Consider the following 16,672-nt stretch of genomic DNA (forward strand, 5'->3'; position numbering starts at 1 on the left):
AAGTTGGTACCATAATTGAAGTTTAGGGTTGTTGATAAAGTTTCTGCTATTCACCAAGATTCTTCCTCCCCAATTAGGCCCCATTCCCACAACAACAGGCGAGAACCCTGACTCAGAATCATCCATTAGTTCCATTTACATCAAAGAACAGGCCTCTAAAGGGCAGTTTAAGGGAGCATTGCAAAGTCACAACTACCAAGGAGCCCTGGTCTCCCATCAAGTCCCCTGGCCTCACATCAGGAAAGGCTTGATCCTGCAGGTGGCAAGATGGACCTGGGTACAAACATCTGAAAAGAACAACGCTGATGTACTTAAGAAGTGATTCTGACACTATCTCTGCTGCATAAACCTCCTGCCTGCTCACGTGACCAGACGTGCAATCTCCTGTCTCAGTTTAAATTGTTGAAAGTGTGTGAGCACTAGGGCTGGGACTCAAAGAGATTTAAGGATGACAACATGTGTGGCATGCTAAGCCTATGGTGTAAAGACACTAGTAAAATCTTCTATTCGTGGCCAAATCCTAAATGCATGGCCAGATCCTCTGAGCCTATTTATTTGTTTGTTTACTAGTGAACTTTTTCCTTCAAAAATGTTTTAGATTCATTTTTATTATTTTATGTGTATGAGTGTTTTGCCAGCATGTATATCTGTGCAGTTGGTGTCTGAGGAGGTGGTAAGCCTCCATGTGGGTGTTGGGAATTGAACCCAGGTCGTAGGCACCAGCAGAAGTACTCTTAACCACTGAGCCCAATCTCCTCCCACTTTTCCTTTACTAATCTCCACAGATGTGGAGTGATTTCTCACAGGGAAGGCATATTATTGCAATAAAAACAGAACCTTCAAAAGGGATAATACTTCAGAATTTTACTGACTTACTACATCAAATGTCCTCTGGGAGGGTGTTCATTCTGTCCGAGAGGAATAAGACCTCTACCACAATTTTTTTTTTTTTTTTTTTTTGCCAAATTTGAAGCAAGCCTTATTCAGTACTGGCCAGGACAATGAACATTAACCAGATCCACCCGGTGACCTGGTAATATTTGTAATTGCTTGTAAGATGTTAGGAAAAGTTTGACATGTCCTGTGAGTGTTTGAATTTAACACATTTGTTAAGAATTTTAGGTTAGATTTTGATACAGTATAAAATTGTTAAGAGGTGCTCTAGACCAGCTGAAGAAAACATTTTCAACCCAGGTGATCTCCTCTCCTTTAACCAGGAGACTATTGCCTTATTGCCTTTAGGAGTATGGTTACTTTTTTTTCAAAATCTTTTATGATTTATTTATCTTTATTTTATGTGCATTGTTTTGTATTTTGTTTGTTTGTTTTGTTTTGTTTTTGAGGCAGTGTTTCTCTGTAGCTTTGGAGCGTGTCCTGGAACTGGCTCTTGTAGACCAGGCTGGCCTCGAACTCACAAAAATCCGCCTGCCTCTGCCTCCCGAGTGCTGTGATTAAAGGCATGTGCCACCACTGCCCGGCTCTTTTCTGTGCATTGGTGTAAAGATGTCAGATTTCCTGGAACTGAATTTTCAGACAGTTGTGAGCTCCATGTGGGTGCTGGGAATTGAACCCAGGTCCCCTGGAAAAGCAGTCAGTGCTCTTAACTGCTGAGCCATTTCTCCAGCCCAGGAGCATGATTATTCATAAAACATTATGGCAAAAAAGTTTGGCTCTGAGAAACAAAGTCCAAAGACTTACAGGCACAATTTGTATCTTCCACACAGGAGATGGTTGCCTGGCTCTTATGAAGTAAAGAAAACTCAGCGTCATCCTGAGGTGCCAGGATATGCTAATGTGATTCTGCTCCTTCCATTGTAACGATGAGGTCACTTGGTGAGGAGGTGTTTTAGCCTACGTGACCAAGTGGACATACGTGAAACGTGACTTGAGTCATTCCCGCTACCTAGGCAACAGAACGTTAATAAAGCTTTTTGTTACCTTCTCCCCCAGATTACCTTTGGTATAAAATCTTTTGGAAAATATAAACGTGGGCGATTTCGGGATCTGAATAATCCCTGAAACTCCGTCTTGATACTGTTGTGTGAGTTGTGTCTTTGTTTTTCCCACGCCTCTACCCTGGTTAGAACTGTTTTTTGTTGGGGCTGGTCCCAACAGGTTCTCTAACAGGCCGGGGCTACAAAAAATAAACTAACGTCATAGCCCCAAGCAAGCATTACAAGTTTCCTTTTCCATGGTCAAGGGTTACATGCAGGACAGAAAATATATTGTAAGATTTCAAATATTTTTACAGTCACCGTGCCTTGGAGAAGGCTGCATGAACTCATCTGCCTTTCAGGCCCCACCCCTGCCCTATAACTCACACTGCAAGGTCCTCTCAGGGGAGCACTGACTCAGCTTTGCCTCTCTCTCTGACAGCAATCACCCTTTGGAAACAGTCTCCAGGCTGAGAACGTCCTGCTTTTAAGATCACTAACCACAAAAATGTATAAAATGTTTATACACTTAGTAGTACAGAATATAGCACACAACTTCCTTATTACGCCTAGTCTACTTAGGAGTTTACTTCTGTGAGCCTACCTCTATGGGTAAGATAAGAAAAGACTCCTCATTTTGCAGCTTAGGCTTGCAGCCCACTAATTAGGGAGCTGACTGAGAGAACATGCTCCTTCCTGCGACCGTTGATCTGGATTTATTATGACTCTGTTTCTTACCATTTACTTAAGAAATGGCATGCGACCTTCAGATATAAAGCCTGAAAGGTTTTGTGGGTCTTTATAAGCTGTGACGAACAAACAGAGGTGGCAGAATTCAACATGAGAAAATAAAGAGTGAAGTCAACAGGAAAGTGTGTGCTTTTTCCTTTTCCCTAACACCCTCAGATAGCAAAAAGTCTTAGCTTCGCAATGCTGTGAACTCTCCTCTGAACCCTGCCCACAGTCCAGAAGCTGGCAATTCCTTTCCTGGGCTATGGTACAGGTCCATCTTGCCCACCTAATATGAGATCAGGGACCTTGATGGCAGACCAGGACCACTGGTAGTTGTGACCTTGCAATGCTCCCTGAGGAGGGAACTAATGGTTGATTGAGAGTCAGGGTTGTCTCCTGTTGCTATGGGAATGGGGCCTAATTGGGGGTGTGGGGGTCGATCACGGTGAACAATAGCAGAAACTTTCTCAACAACCTGAAACTTCAACTATTGTTGTGCCCAGATTACAACCCCCAGAGAGAGACCACCAGAGAGGCCCAGACTGTAATAAGCAAGGTTTAATCAGCATAATACAAACATGTTTGGAACCCCTGTCTCCTGACCCCAGTACAGTGAGGTAGAGAGAGGAGTTGTATCTCCTCTGTGGGGTAAGCTTTTAAAGACATAATTACAAAGAGGCTTTTTGAAGCTGCTTTGGCACCGGGTGCAAGGACTTTTGTTCCCTCCCATCCTGCTAAGTCACCTTTTTCCTTGTTCTGAGAGTTCCTGAGTTAGGCCATTTTTATCAGCCTATACCAGGTGGCTGGCTAGTCTGGGCCTAGTGTCCTTGTGCTTGGAATCTCCCCAGTAGTGGAGGGGAAGACCAGACTCTTCCTGGGAAAACATTCTGCTAGGAAATTTCTTCTCACCCCGTTGAGAAAAAGGGGTGAGGGTTCTACACTATATAACAAACTTTTCTTTATGACAACCTACAACAAACCTGTTTATATAACTTGAACTTTTATAGTCATATTGGAAGCAGCACTTCTTTAGATAAATTCCACTTAATGTGGCATAATAGTTCCTAAGCAAGATTATTTAATAAATCTTCATAACATCAATTTTATTGCATTCAGTTCCTACAGGACACTGTCATGGGTTGGGGTAAAAACAGCCCCAGCAGAGAAGTAATATGTTACAATACATTGTAAACACAGTAACACTCAGAAGGCCACAGTTATAGAATAATAGCATATTCTTTCCACCCCAGAAGTGTTGTGATCCAGCTGTCCTTACTCCCCCTGACTGAAAGTGGAACTTCCTTGTGGTCTGTAATTGACAAGGATGTTTGTGTTCTTTCTGGCCGGTGGGTCTCCACAGAAGCAGTAGAGGTATAAAAGGTTGCTGGGCAAAATAAAGGTTACTGTTCTTCCACCTGAAAAGAAACCTCTGTGTCTCATTCCCGGCACACCCCCCACCCCCACCAGTCTCAGCTATCCAGGCTGCCCTGGCTACAGCACAGAAGAACCTGGAGAGAACTGGGGAAAACGAAATCTATCTCATTGGCTGCTTTGGATCACTGGGTCTGTCGACTGATCAGAGTGGATTTTTTTTTTTCAGGCCTGGAGAGAACAGGGAAAATGAAACCTATCTCATTGGCTGCTTTGGATCACTGGGTGTGTCTTCAACAAGACTGGATTTTATTTCAGAACTGGGGAGAACAGGGAAAACGAAAACTGTCTCATCAGCAGCCTTGGACCACAGGGTGTGTCTTCAACAAGAGTGGATTTTTTTTTTTCAGGACTGGAAACAGAGGAAAAGGAAACTTATTTAATGGACAGCTGTGCATCTCTAGGTGTGTCTTCAAGCAAGGGTAGATTTTCCACTCTGAAAAAAAAGTGAATTTAACAGAAACAGATTCAAGATGGCGGGGGTGGAGTGGTGGAGAGATTCAAGGGTGGGGCCGTGGTTGGTGGTGGTAAGTGTCATTTCAGGATACTCAGAAAACCTATACTGGGTAAGGACAGGAGACAGATTGCTCCTTCCTGGAGCCTCTAGCCTTGGTGGCTTAGTCCCTTCAAGGTTGAGAGGAGGCCAGTGTACCCTCACTCTCTGACCCATCTTTTGTTGTCATGAAAGCACCATCAAGAGTGCCTAGCTAGGAGGAAGGGACCCAAGGCTTCAGCTGCCCCTGTAGGCTCCAGAGTAGGTGAGATGAGCTCCAAGGGTTAGAACAACATCGTGAGAGCTTGTCATTTGTCAGGAGCTGGACGGGCATGTCTTTGCCATGGAGCCGTTCACTCTGTGCAAATCACTTGCAGTGACTGAAATGGTTCCTGAGCTCCCAAATTAAACAGGTCCAGGATTTTGCACTGTTACCAATAACTCTGACCGGGAACTCAATCCATCCTGGAGTCTCAGGGATTTCCAGGTTGGATGGTGGGAATCCACTACTGGGTCCCCAGTCTCCTCAGCAAAACTCCAATTCCGTTAACAGATTCAGGTTGTGTTTGAATCTTCTACTGGGCTCCATGGCATTGTCTGGAACAGGCACACTAGTGGCTTCCCTTGTCAGCAAGATAATAGCTTCAACAGCTATGGCCAAAGCTGGAGGTGCAGTCTCGGGCACCATTCTAGCTGGTTCCCAAGGTAAGTGACCAAGGAGGCTCGAGAGTGGGTGTGAGGAGATAGTGATTCAGAGTACAGCATCCTGCCCTTTGTTGCCCACTGTCAAACACTTGGCCTCATCTCTGAGAAAGCCCTGAAGGAGACCAGACCCTAGCATCGTCCTGGGCATTTATTCCCTGACAGCACAGACCTACATGCCTCATAAGGTTCTACTGAGAGAACTTGGTTCCTGGGGTCTGGATCTGGGTGCTATATTCTGTTCTCATGTCTCTGATGTACCAGAAAAATTCACATTTTTTCTTTTCCAAACTTTCGACCTTCTGAATCTACAAGGAAGGGTGTCGATTTCAAAAGTTCTACCCTGCAGTCCTTCCTCCAGTGTGTGTGGGCCCCTCTTTCCTTTTATTTATTTATTTTCCTCACAGATATCTTCTCTTTCACGCACAAATTTCAGGGTTTTAGTGTCAATGTGTGTCTGTGTGTTTGTGTGTCTGTGTGTGTGTGTGTTTCTGCAGACAGATTTTATCTTTTGCATGGTTCTCCACCTGTGTCCCTAGAAGAACCTAGAGACATGGATTCTCAAAGCACACACAGTCTTCTGTGCAGGTAGTGTTCTTTTCCTTTCTATCCCCAGGCAGATGCACTTGAGGATTTCTCTAGACCACACAGCAGGTAATTCATGGAGGATGTGCTTCTGACACTTCCCAAATTGTAACATTATCCATTCAGGGCTCACCCTGTTAGCCCAGACTGCCCTGGGCTCTGGAACATCTGTGTTTGGATCTGCATTGGGAGCACTGAAGGCTGGAAGCATCCTGTCAGGGGGTCCTGCCTATGTCTTGGCTGTTTGTCCCACTGGAGGTAAGTGGCCCTGCATATCAGACAGCCCACTTGAGCCCGGAATTGCCACGGAGAACAGTTAGAAAAAAATGTGAAGAGGGGCATCTCTGCTGACGCAATGAAATCCAATTAGGTCAGATCAAACCAAATTAAAATGCCCATCATTTATTAAGTACAATGCTCTTGGGAGGCTGAGCTCATGGCAGGAGGACAGGAAAGCAGGGAGCACATGCAAACCGGAAACTGCTTGTTCTCCTCTGGGAGCCCACGTAAATACCCTGTGGGAGTGGTCCTGACCAGTCAGGAACTAGCATGCTGGGATTTGGAGTTCAGACTAGTTTTAATACAATTCCCATGCCAGGGGTCTGAGGTATATGCCAGGATCCTGGAGAAAGCTCAAGACTAAACAAGGACTACAACAGGCAACAGTTTTCTTTCCTTTCTGCTTGTCAAAAATGCACCGTTAGGGAATCCAGAAAAGTAGATAATTTAGGATCAGTAGGATATTATTGCATGGATTCATGCCTCAATTTTAACCTAGTACAATGATAAGTTCCTTAAAGTGTTCTAATAGCCTCAGAGGAAGATAACATTGTTGCCCTCCCTTTTTGGAGCAAAGGCTGAATCTATAACCCAGGCTAGCTTAGGAGTCACTGTGCATGTCGCCCAGTAAAAATAATTGTCCTTAAGCCTGTGACAGATTTCCTGTCCGTTGTCTCAATACTGAAACTGCTGGCACAGTCACCATGCCTGTCATTATTCTTCCTCATTGACCAGAGTGGCCACTGTTGAAGGCCCTGGGCAGGAGGAATTGGAGGGTTTTCCTTCTGCCACGGCCAGTAAATTAAAAGGAAATTCAGAGTTGTGGGAGTGATGGTGGGAAGAAGCCCAAGACTGAAGTTATTAATATCTCCAAAACACTTGCCTACTTCTGTGGCCTTCAGTGGAGCCCAGCATGCTGTTATTGCGACAGATAGCACTTCTTTTGGAGCAAAGGCCTTCATGTTTCATGGCCAGGGCAGCCTGGTAACTACCTCCCCTGCTTGCCAGTTCCAGTGAACAGCAGATGCTTTCCAACCATGCTCATAAGCCATGACTCCACATGCCATCCAGGTAACACTCCTGGCAATTCAGTACCTGCCTTGTACAAACCTGGCTTCCATTTCCCTAGCTTAACCCATAGGCCAGTAGAGAGCTGCCTAAGCTCTCTGCGTTACCTTTGACCTCCTGGCACTACCAGCTTCAGAGTTTTCAATCCTGGCCCAAGTGTCTGCTGGGGACCAGGATCCTGCATGCTGCCTGGAGGCTCACACTGTTAGGCCTTGAAATCATGTGTGCCCAAATAAGGCTTAATATGGTAGCTCTATATTTAAATTAATGAATTCTGTTCAAAGGGATCTGGAAAGGCTTCCTGGAGAAGTGAACAATGAATTGGTACCTCAGTTCACCCAAGCAGGTCTCTTAAGTAGCCTTCAGCCGGGTGGTGGTAGCACATGCCTGCAATCCCATCACTTGGAAATGAGACGCAAGTAGATCTCTGAGTTCAAGAACAGCCTGGTCTAGACAGTGATTCCAGGACAGCCAAGGCTACACAGAGAAACACTGTAGCCTAAAAAACAAAACAAAAAAAAAAGTAACATTCAGTTCACAAGTTTTCATCACAGATGTGCTGCCTCGATTCAGTTAGACCCTACCAAGAAGTACCTCTTTCTCTGCCCTAGAGATTTTCTACTTCCTGTAGGAACAAGGAGAGTGTCTGATAATCCACACTGGCAAACACTGAAACTGCTTCCTGTCAACCAATGTGAAGCAGCCAATGTGAAGTGAAGAACCCACCATCATAGCTATTGTGTTTGGATGAGACTAGAACCCAAAGACTCACATATTACCCTGTTGCGTCACTAGTTGGTGGAAGATTTTGGGAACATTTAAGAGGTGTGGCCTTGTTGGAGGGGGTGTGTCACTGGGTTTAGATTCTGAGGTTTCAAAAACCTCCTGTGACTTCCTGCCTGCTGTTGTGCTCCTGACCATAATGACAGATAAGCCCTCCATCATCAAACCATGACTGCCAATGACAGTCCGAGGACTCTGTGCTCACCGAGAGAGGCTATCACATGCTATCTAGTGATACCCACAGGAATAGTGTTCTTTTTCTCTTTTTTCATGGAGCCACAACCGTCATTTCCTTATCAGTCTGTGTCCCCAGCTGGTTTTGGTTTTGTTTAGTTTGAATTTGACCTGCATTGGGGTCTACAGGGAAAAGAAAAGGTAACCACATCAGACTTCCTTCCCCACAACAGGCAAACAGCAAGCAGGCAAATCATGGAAGAACAGAGCAAATCCATGTGAGATGTCTAAGTTCTCCAGAGCCAAGCATCCTGTGCCTCCTCAGGGCAGACAGATGCATGTGGGTCCTCTCTATCTCTCTCTCTCTCTCAGGGAAGAACAGACAGGGCTCAGTCCTTCCTGTAAGCCGGATGGGGGAGGGGACAGTGCTGAGCCTCTCACAGGATTTTCTTTTTCTTTCTAGCCAAGGCTGCTGTTGCTGTGATTGGGGGAGGTAAGTATCTTCAGGGAAGGGGTACAGGTCTACTGCCACCCTCCCTGTAAACAGGGAGCCAGGAAGCAGCCCATGTTGCAGGTGCTAAGCAAGGCTGAAGATGAGAGGAAGAAATGGTCCTGACACAAGGGTGGAGTGACTGTAGTCACAGGCCACATCTGTAGCAGGTACCCCCCTTTCTTGTTTAAGAATAGTCACCTTGATGCCTGGGGAATGGATTGAAACTCCTTCAAGCTCCTACTTTTCCTCTATAAAAATGACCTTGTTAAGGGAACTTAGAGATGACTAGGGTGCTGTATGTCTGAGATGAGAGAGTTGGAACATACTACACATGCTATGCAGGCCGCATCAGCTTGCTGGCTTCTGACATGCTCACTGGAGACACAAACACAGCAGGGCTCTTGACGCCTCATTCCAGCCTCAGTGGTTGTTTCCCTTGGATCTCCTGTCTCCTGGGAAAAATGTGATCCTCTGCAAACACATACATTGGGCCAATCTCTTCCCCAAATATGAGACCATATCAGGACAGACACTGAGGCCTCAACAGCAACTTTCCTGGTGAAGGTCTTCCTACCCATCAGAGCCAGCCCAGGACTCTATCTTCAGTGACAAACTTCAACTCTTTGCCTATGCTCCCTGATTCCTGAGTCCTGGCTCTCTGGTTCAGAGCTGCCTCTGGCCCCACTTTCCACCTGTGCTTTGGGCTTCCCTAAGGAGGCCTTAGAGGGAAGAGGAAAAGCCCTGACCCAGTCTGCTCTGCTCATCCTCTCCTTCTCCAGACCCCAGCAGTCTTTTTCTGTTCTGACCCCGGCTGTTGTGGGTCCCTTTCCCCAAATCCACCTGACACCAGCCTCTTCCCACAGCCATGACCGTCGCTGCTGTGCCCCCCGTGCTGGGCGCTGTGGGCTTCACTGGGACAGGAATTGCTGCCTCCTCTCTAGCAGCTAAGATGATGTCCTTGTCAGCTATTGCTAATGGGGGTGGAGTCGCAGCTGGTAGCCTGGTGGCCACTCTGCAGTCAGTGGGTAAGTATCATGGCAGGAGAACTAGAGAGAAGGCAACACAGTCCAGCTTCTCAGTTCCTGCTTTGTCTTCTGTCAGGGTTTTAGCAGGGGAGATTGAAGAGGGAGGGAAGGATTATCTGGGGGACAAAGCTCCACCTTGGGTCCAGCCTACTTCCCTAACAGACAGGGATGATATCCCTAGAGTTCAATTATGGACTTCCTTTTGTTTCTAGCAAAAGTAATTGTGCTGGACACAGATCCCAGAGACTTTGGAAGTAGCTATGTTGTGGAGAGTTTGTGCCTTAGGCCATCTGATTGATGCTAGCCATGATGACCCTCTGGGACCCAGTTTGATCCCATCTGACATTTTTCATCACTTGTTTCTTCCTCAGGAGCTGCAGGACTCTCCGTGTCATCTAAAGTCCTCTTAGGCTCTGCAGGATCTGCCCTGGTGGCCAGTGTGATGGGCATCTCACAGAGTTCCAGCTCTTCTCTCCTCAGAGAAGAGGACATGAAGGGAGAAGGGACAGGTACCAGCTTGTCCATCCTAGAGAACGTTCAGTTAACCCCAGGAGACAATCTGTCTTCCTGGCATCTAAAGGATCTATCTTTGTGTCAGCATAATGGCGTCTCTAAGATATCTACCCTTTCTCTCCTCACAGAAGCAGACAAGGAAGCAGAAGAGACACCCCCCAGCATCTCCAACCCAGAGAGTGATCCGTTAACCTCAGGGAAAGATCTGTCCTCTTGGGATGTGCAGGATCTTCTCTTCTGGATAGTGTAATGGCACCTGTGTGAGATCCAGTTCTTCTCTGTTGAGAGGACAGGGAAGCAGAGGTGACACCTCTGTGAGGGACCAAAAGACCCCCAAGCCAGAGGAGCTGGCCAACTTTTCACACCTCCTTCATATTTTCACACCTTTGTTACATAATCAGTCTGCTGCAGAAAAGTGCAGACAGCTGTGGCATAGTTTTCACAGCAATGTGACCGCAAGATATGCCATATAGATTATAGAAGCAAGACAGTTACTTCCTCTTTGACCTGGGCATCTGGGGCTTGGAAGCTTTCCATTCCCCTCTGCCCTCACCCCCTCCCTGCAAGAACTGCCTTATAAAAATGAAACTGTGCCTGCAATAAACGGAGCCTTGACGCATCTCAGACTGACTTTGTCTTTCTTTACGCGCTTGGTTCCCTTTCCCTTTCGCCCCCCATTATTTTCAGGTGAGGCCCCCTCGAGACCCATAAATAACCTGGCCTGCTGGACGGGTCACACCTCCCTGGTTGGTCAACCTTGGGAGGGATCAGTTAATGCCAGAAGACGATCTGCCAGTGTCAGAATCCTAATTGGAAATAAAAAATAAAACCAAGGTGTTGCCAGCGTTTTCCTCATCATCATGTACACTGTTTGTGTGGTGAAGGTTGAGCAGGGACTGTGGCTGTTGGGTCCCTAGAGGACAGGCCTTCGCACCCCCACTTGATCTCTTTTGCACTCTTGCACTTGGTAGAAAACAGGAATGAAAACAGGAACAGTCTGTTGTTTTGAGCAATTTATTAAGGATGTTTACCCCTAAGCCATTGAGTTATGGTGATGAGCTTCCTGCTTTTGTTGTCTTGGCCCCCCCTGCTGAGGGCTATATATACTGTTTGTAAAAGTGGAATAAAGGCTTGTCTGCAGAACCTGAAGTTGTATTGTGTGTTAATCCCAACGTCCCTCGCTCAGAACGACAGTTGCCATGCTGGTGCGGCAAAGTGGAGGTTCCCACCCAGATCTGAGAAAGAAGGGGTCGTCCTAGACCGGTAAGGACGAATTGGGGTAAAATGGAATCCACAAGCAGTAAGAGAGACCTGATATATCAGATACTTAAATTGTTAGAGAAACAAGGAACCACAGTCAAAGAGAGAACTATAGAGGATTTTCTTAAGAATATAGTCGCCGCAAGCCCATGATTTTTGACAGGTGGAGGTTTGAACATCTCTGATTGGAAACAGGTAAAAACAGATTTGCAGAAACGGCTGGAAAAGGAGGGTGCCAATAGTGTCCCTATATCTACCTTTTCGCTATGGCGCCTGGTTTGCGATGCCCTACTTACTGATAAAGTGAAAGTGAGACCGGAGGTCATAGCAGCTAAAGAGATACTTGAAGAAATACAGGAGGAGGAAACTCGCTGGTACATAGGATCGGCAGAGTCGCATTGGGACAAAAAGCAAATGTCAGAGGTGCCAGGGGCAACTTTGGAATCTGGCGCAGGACTAAGGCTAGCACAAAGTCTACCCGCTTTCTGGCACAATATCAGATAGCAATAACCTCTGAGTCAGAAAATGGGAAAGACAGCCTCAGCTCCAGTACAGAGAATAGTTTATATGATGAGGAAGCACAGCTAACGCAGGAAATTAAGGTACTTCAGAAAAGGCTGAAGTGCTGTAAGGCGAAGGATTCCTTATGTGTGCCTTCAGCCCCGCCTGCTTTTAATGGGGAAGGAGGGAGTCTCGTTGGGGACCAACAGCTGACAGGGAGGCAGAAGAGGACTCAGGAAGAAGAGGAGGTGTCAGTTTCCGGCCCCAGCACACAGTTGCCCCGGTTATAGAGGTACCTGATCCTAACAATCCAGGACAGATGCTGAGACAACATGTGGCCTTGAGCTTTAAGGAGATGAAGCAATTGAAAGAGGCCATGTCGGTATACGGCTCTCAGGCCCCTTTTACTCTGGCCATGGTAGAGTCTTTTGCGGCATTGAATCTTACACCTAGCAATTGGCAGCAGCTATGCCGTGCGGTACTATCGAGAGGAGATTACTTATTGTGGAGGGGAGAATATCAAGAAAATTGTTTACAAACGGCTAGGTTAAATGTGCAAGCGGGACAGGCACAGTGTAATCTAGACATGCTAACTGGAGCAGGAGCTTATACCAATTTGGCCAATCAAATTGTGCTCGATCCTGCCGTACATCTCCAGATGGCTACAGCGGCTAGCAAAGTTTGGAAAGCCCTGCCAAACAAGGCCGCGGGGGATCAGCTGTCAAAAGTTCTATACTCAAATGCAATAGGATTTAGAGAAGGCAGGGCTGATCATAGCTCCTGAGAAGGTCCAAATGCAAGCCCAATATTCCTACCTAGGGTACCAATTGGCCGTGGATGGAATTAAACCAAAAAAATTAACTACTAACACGTCTCATCTTAAAACCTTACATGATTGACAGCAGTTACTGGGAGACATACAGTGGATACACCCCTCACTAGCAATCAAAACAGGTGTCTTAAAACCATTGTATGATATGCTCTTGGGGGATCCTGACCCAACCTCTCCCCGAATATTGACACCTGCGGCCAGGCAGGCCTTAAGGCTTCTTCTGGACAACATTGAAAGGGTCCATCTCCAGCAGATTAATTATGATCAATCATTAAATTTTGTAGTTCTTCGAATTTTGCCCCTACAGGAGTCTTTTGGCAGGATGGACCTATTGTATGGGTACACATGCCTGCCCCTTCAGCAAGGGTAGTCACCCCATACTATGAAGCTATATTACAATTACTTTGGAAAGCTAATAAGATTGCTGCCCTGACGTTTGGGAAGTACCCTGACAAGATTATAACACTGTATACTAAAGACCAGCTAGTACAATTACAGCAGTACCATGATGAGTGGACACTTTTTTTCACCTCCTTTTCTGGAAGTTTTGATTCTCATTATCCTCAGCATCCATTAATGGTCCTGTTTAAAAACCATCCCATTATATTCCCCCGAGTGATTAGAGGATCTCCCATACCCTAGGCTTGTGCTGTCTTTACAGATGCTTCCCCTAAAGGTAATGCAGTAGTGGTCTCTGGAGGAAAAGTATGGGAACGTCCTGTGGGCTATGGTACGCAGAGGTAACAGCCTGTGTCATTGCACTCCTGCTCTTCCCTGGGGAACCTGCAAATTTGTATACTGATAGTGTGTATATGGCCCACATTTTTAAGCCATTGGAGACATCTACATATATATCATCTACCTTTAAGGTTCATCATTTGCTCAGCTGCGTTCAGCATTTGATTTGGCAATGGACTGAGCTTTTGTTTGTTGGACATATCTGCAGTCATACTCGGCCGCCTAGGCCATTGTCAGCAAGTAATGATTTAGCTGATAAATATACACATGATTGCTTTATTTCTGACCACACTCAAGAAATACATGATAAATTTCACCTTAACGCACACTCCCTTCGGCATCATACTTGATGCATGCGAGAAATAGCACAAGCCATTATATCTTCTTGTCCTCAGTGTGCTCCTTTCCTAAGCAGCCCCAATTTAGGGGTTAACCCACGAGGGTTATGACCAAATAAGTTATGGCAGATGCACGTTACACACCGGCCTGCCACAGGGAAACTTAAATTTGTCCATGTATCAGTAGACACCTTTTGAGGAGTAATTTTCGCATCCTTACATTCAAGAGAACGAGCAAAAGATGCCATTGCACAGTGCTTATCTGCTTTTGCCTATATTGGCAAACCTGAGGCTATTAAGACAGATAATGGCCCAGCATATATCAGTAAAAAATTTTTATCCTTTTGTTCATTCTATGAAATTTCCCATAAAACAGGTATTCCATATAACCCAATGGGTCAAGCAATCGTAGATAGAGCCAATCAGACCCTCAAGCAATATTTTCAAAAACTTAAAAGGGGGGAGTTCATATTCTCTCCAGCTACTCAATTATCCACCATTCTCTTTATTTTAAATTTTTTGACTGAGGATGCTGAAGGGCGCTCACCTATGGAGGGCCATACACATGTTAGGGCTCAGAGCCTAGGATGGATCCGTTGGAAAGATCTGCAAACAGGAAGATGGATGGAACCAACCCTCTTGTTGGCAAAGGTGAGGGGGGCTGTATGTGTATTTCCTCCAGGAGTTGATAAACCAATTTGGGTGCCAGAGTGGTGCTTAAGGCCAGTGACCCAGGATGAAGACCACAGTGCTCCATCTCCTTCAGGTGATGACTCTGGTAATAACAACAGAATTATGAGTAATGGGGAGTATGTTGAGAAACCCCCCACTTTTAATGCCAGTTAGTATTGCATAATACCTATGGTCCCAAACCGGCTCCTTGGTGTTGGGATGCTGATGGAGATTTTAATCTCCACCCAACAGTTATGTGGGAAGAATGTATCACTTAAGAGTCTGATTTGTTATACTGCTGGACGCAATAAGACTATTTGATCCTCTGCTTGTGTTCCTCCCCCATTTTTTTTTTTTTTTTTTTGTATTGTGGAATGGCACTTTGAGGGAGGGCGATATTCTTAATTGTTCTTCCAGGATCTGCAAGCTGAGTAATTGCTTGGATGGTTCTGATGGAGCTTTGATCATTCGAGTGCCTGCTGTGATTCCTTTGCCGGTGCTGGTGTCTCAAGAACATCAGGAGATCATCCTTTATCGACAATGGACAAACAGCTCCAATTGTTGCTGCTATTGCTGTCACTGCCACTGTGGCTACGGTTGCTGGAGTTGCCATTTCACAGACAACTGTGACTACAGAGACTGTGAATTAACTGTCTGGAAGGGTTAGCAAGTACCTGCAGACACAGAGTGCTCTGGACTCTCATATTGGACGTGGACTTTTAAATTGAAATAACAACTGTGCTTTTGCAAGAGCAGGTAGATTCCCTTTGACTCCTGCAACAAGTGTCTTGTATGTTACACCTGCTAATGTTATAAATGCTTCTGATATGATTGAACAGTTGAATGCATGTTTGGATGGCCCATGGAATTTCTTTTTGAATTTCACCCCGCAGACAGCTTATCATATTGTTAGTATTAACAGCACATGGGTCCCTGCTGTGTCTGGATCCAGTCAGTAGGAATGCCATGGCCCAGCTTGGGGGCTTGGTCCAGCGATTGTCTGGAATGCTCACTTGTACTCGTATTGCTATTGGGGTTATCTGTTTTTGGATTCTCTGCCGCTTTATGTGGCAATCTCACGTACAGGACACTGTCACTTGACAAGTGTTGCTTGGACTGTCTTCCGGTAATAGGGAAGTGCCCCAAGTCTGGCTGCAGATATTGCAGAAGTCATGAGGGATCCCTACGACGGGCAACTCTCCTGGTATAGTGAGCTCACCTAAGATAGGGATTAAGGCCTCCCTTAGACGGATAAGAGTCTCTATCTGGGGGAGTCCTAAGACAGGGGCTCTCATGCTTTTAAAATAAAAAGGGGGAATTGTTGTGTCCCTAGAGGACAAGCCTTTGCACCCACACTTGATCTCTTTTGCACTCTTGCAGTTGGTTGAAAACAGGAATGAAAACAGGAACAATCTGTTGTTTTCAGCAATGTTTCTAAAGATGTTTACCCCAGGACATTGAGTTATGGTGATGAGCTTCCTGCTTTTGCTGTCTTGGCCTCCCCTGCTGAGGGCTATATATACTGGGTGAGAAAGTGGAATAAAGGCTTGTCTGCAGAACCTGAAGTTGTGTTGTGTGTTAATCCCGACATCCCTTGCTCAGAAGAACGACAGTTCCGGTGATGGCACGGCATGTCGCCTCTGTTCCCTGGGCTTGGGTGTGTTAGTCTCACCTCTGTCTCCACCATCTTCTCACAGAGACACAGGGGTAGGTGAGTGCTCAGGTGAAAAGATCTCAGCATGCAAACAGAAGTTGCTCTTTGCCCTGTCACCTCCTCAGTGGCTGCTCCCTGCATGGGGAATTGACCTGAATCGACCAGGCAGGTGTAGGTGGGTTCGGTCCCCATGAGGATTTAGCATGGCATCCTGCTTTGAGCCACTGGTCTCATCACCAGAGCCTGGTTTGCATTCCTACCGCCCTTGCACTATGTATCCAGTGATTGTTACTGGTGACCTGCACTCTAACCTTTTGTCTCAGCCCAGTTACCACACAGAAACCTGAAACCTCTGCCTGTTCTCTCGGTTGCACAGCCTCACTGGAGGGAACTGTCTTCCCCTTTGTATGTCCAGCACAGATCTTGACCATGCTTGGTATGCGGAAAATGCCTCACTGATTACAC

At 46.1% G+C, this 16,672-nt stretch overlaps 1 protein-coding gene across 6 annotated transcripts; it reads left to right on the forward strand.

Moving 5' to 3' along the window:
- Nucleotides 1-4,098: 4,098 nt before the first annotated feature.
- LOC146892472 (interferon alpha-inducible protein 27-like protein 2) lies at nucleotides 4,099-11,045 on the forward strand. Of its 6 annotated transcripts, none has more exons than XR_015739205.1 (9): nucleotides 4,099-4,229; nucleotides 4,448-4,501; nucleotides 5,144-5,295; nucleotides 6,004-6,135; nucleotides 8,645-8,674; nucleotides 9,538-9,699; nucleotides 10,071-10,208; nucleotides 10,341-10,522; nucleotides 10,952-11,045. XR_015739205.1 is itself a non-coding variant. In XM_087911553.1 (7 exons), exons 2-7 carry the CDS (start codon nucleotides 5,178-5,180, stop codon nucleotides 10,460-10,462), a joined length of 702 nt encoding a protein of 233 aa, XP_087767679.1. In that variant the 5' UTR covers nucleotides 4,393-4,411; nucleotides 5,144-5,177; the 3' UTR covers nucleotides 10,463-11,045. The 6 variants fall into 6 exon arrangements, 1 of the variants encoding a protein (XP_087767679.1); XR_015739204.1 differs by lacking the exon at nucleotides 4,099-4,229 and adding an exon at nucleotides 4,307-4,322; XR_015739206.1 differs by lacking the exon at nucleotides 4,099-4,229 and having other exon boundaries at nucleotides 4,343-4,501.
- Nucleotides 11,046-16,672: the final 5,627 nt, after the last annotated feature.

Source organism: Myodes glareolus, chromosome 11 (genome assembly GCF_982192425.1).
Source record: "Myodes glareolus chromosome 11, mMyoGla1.1, whole genome shotgun sequence".
Classification (NCBI taxonomy): domain Eukaryota; kingdom Metazoa; phylum Chordata; class Mammalia; order Rodentia; family Cricetidae; genus Myodes; species Myodes glareolus.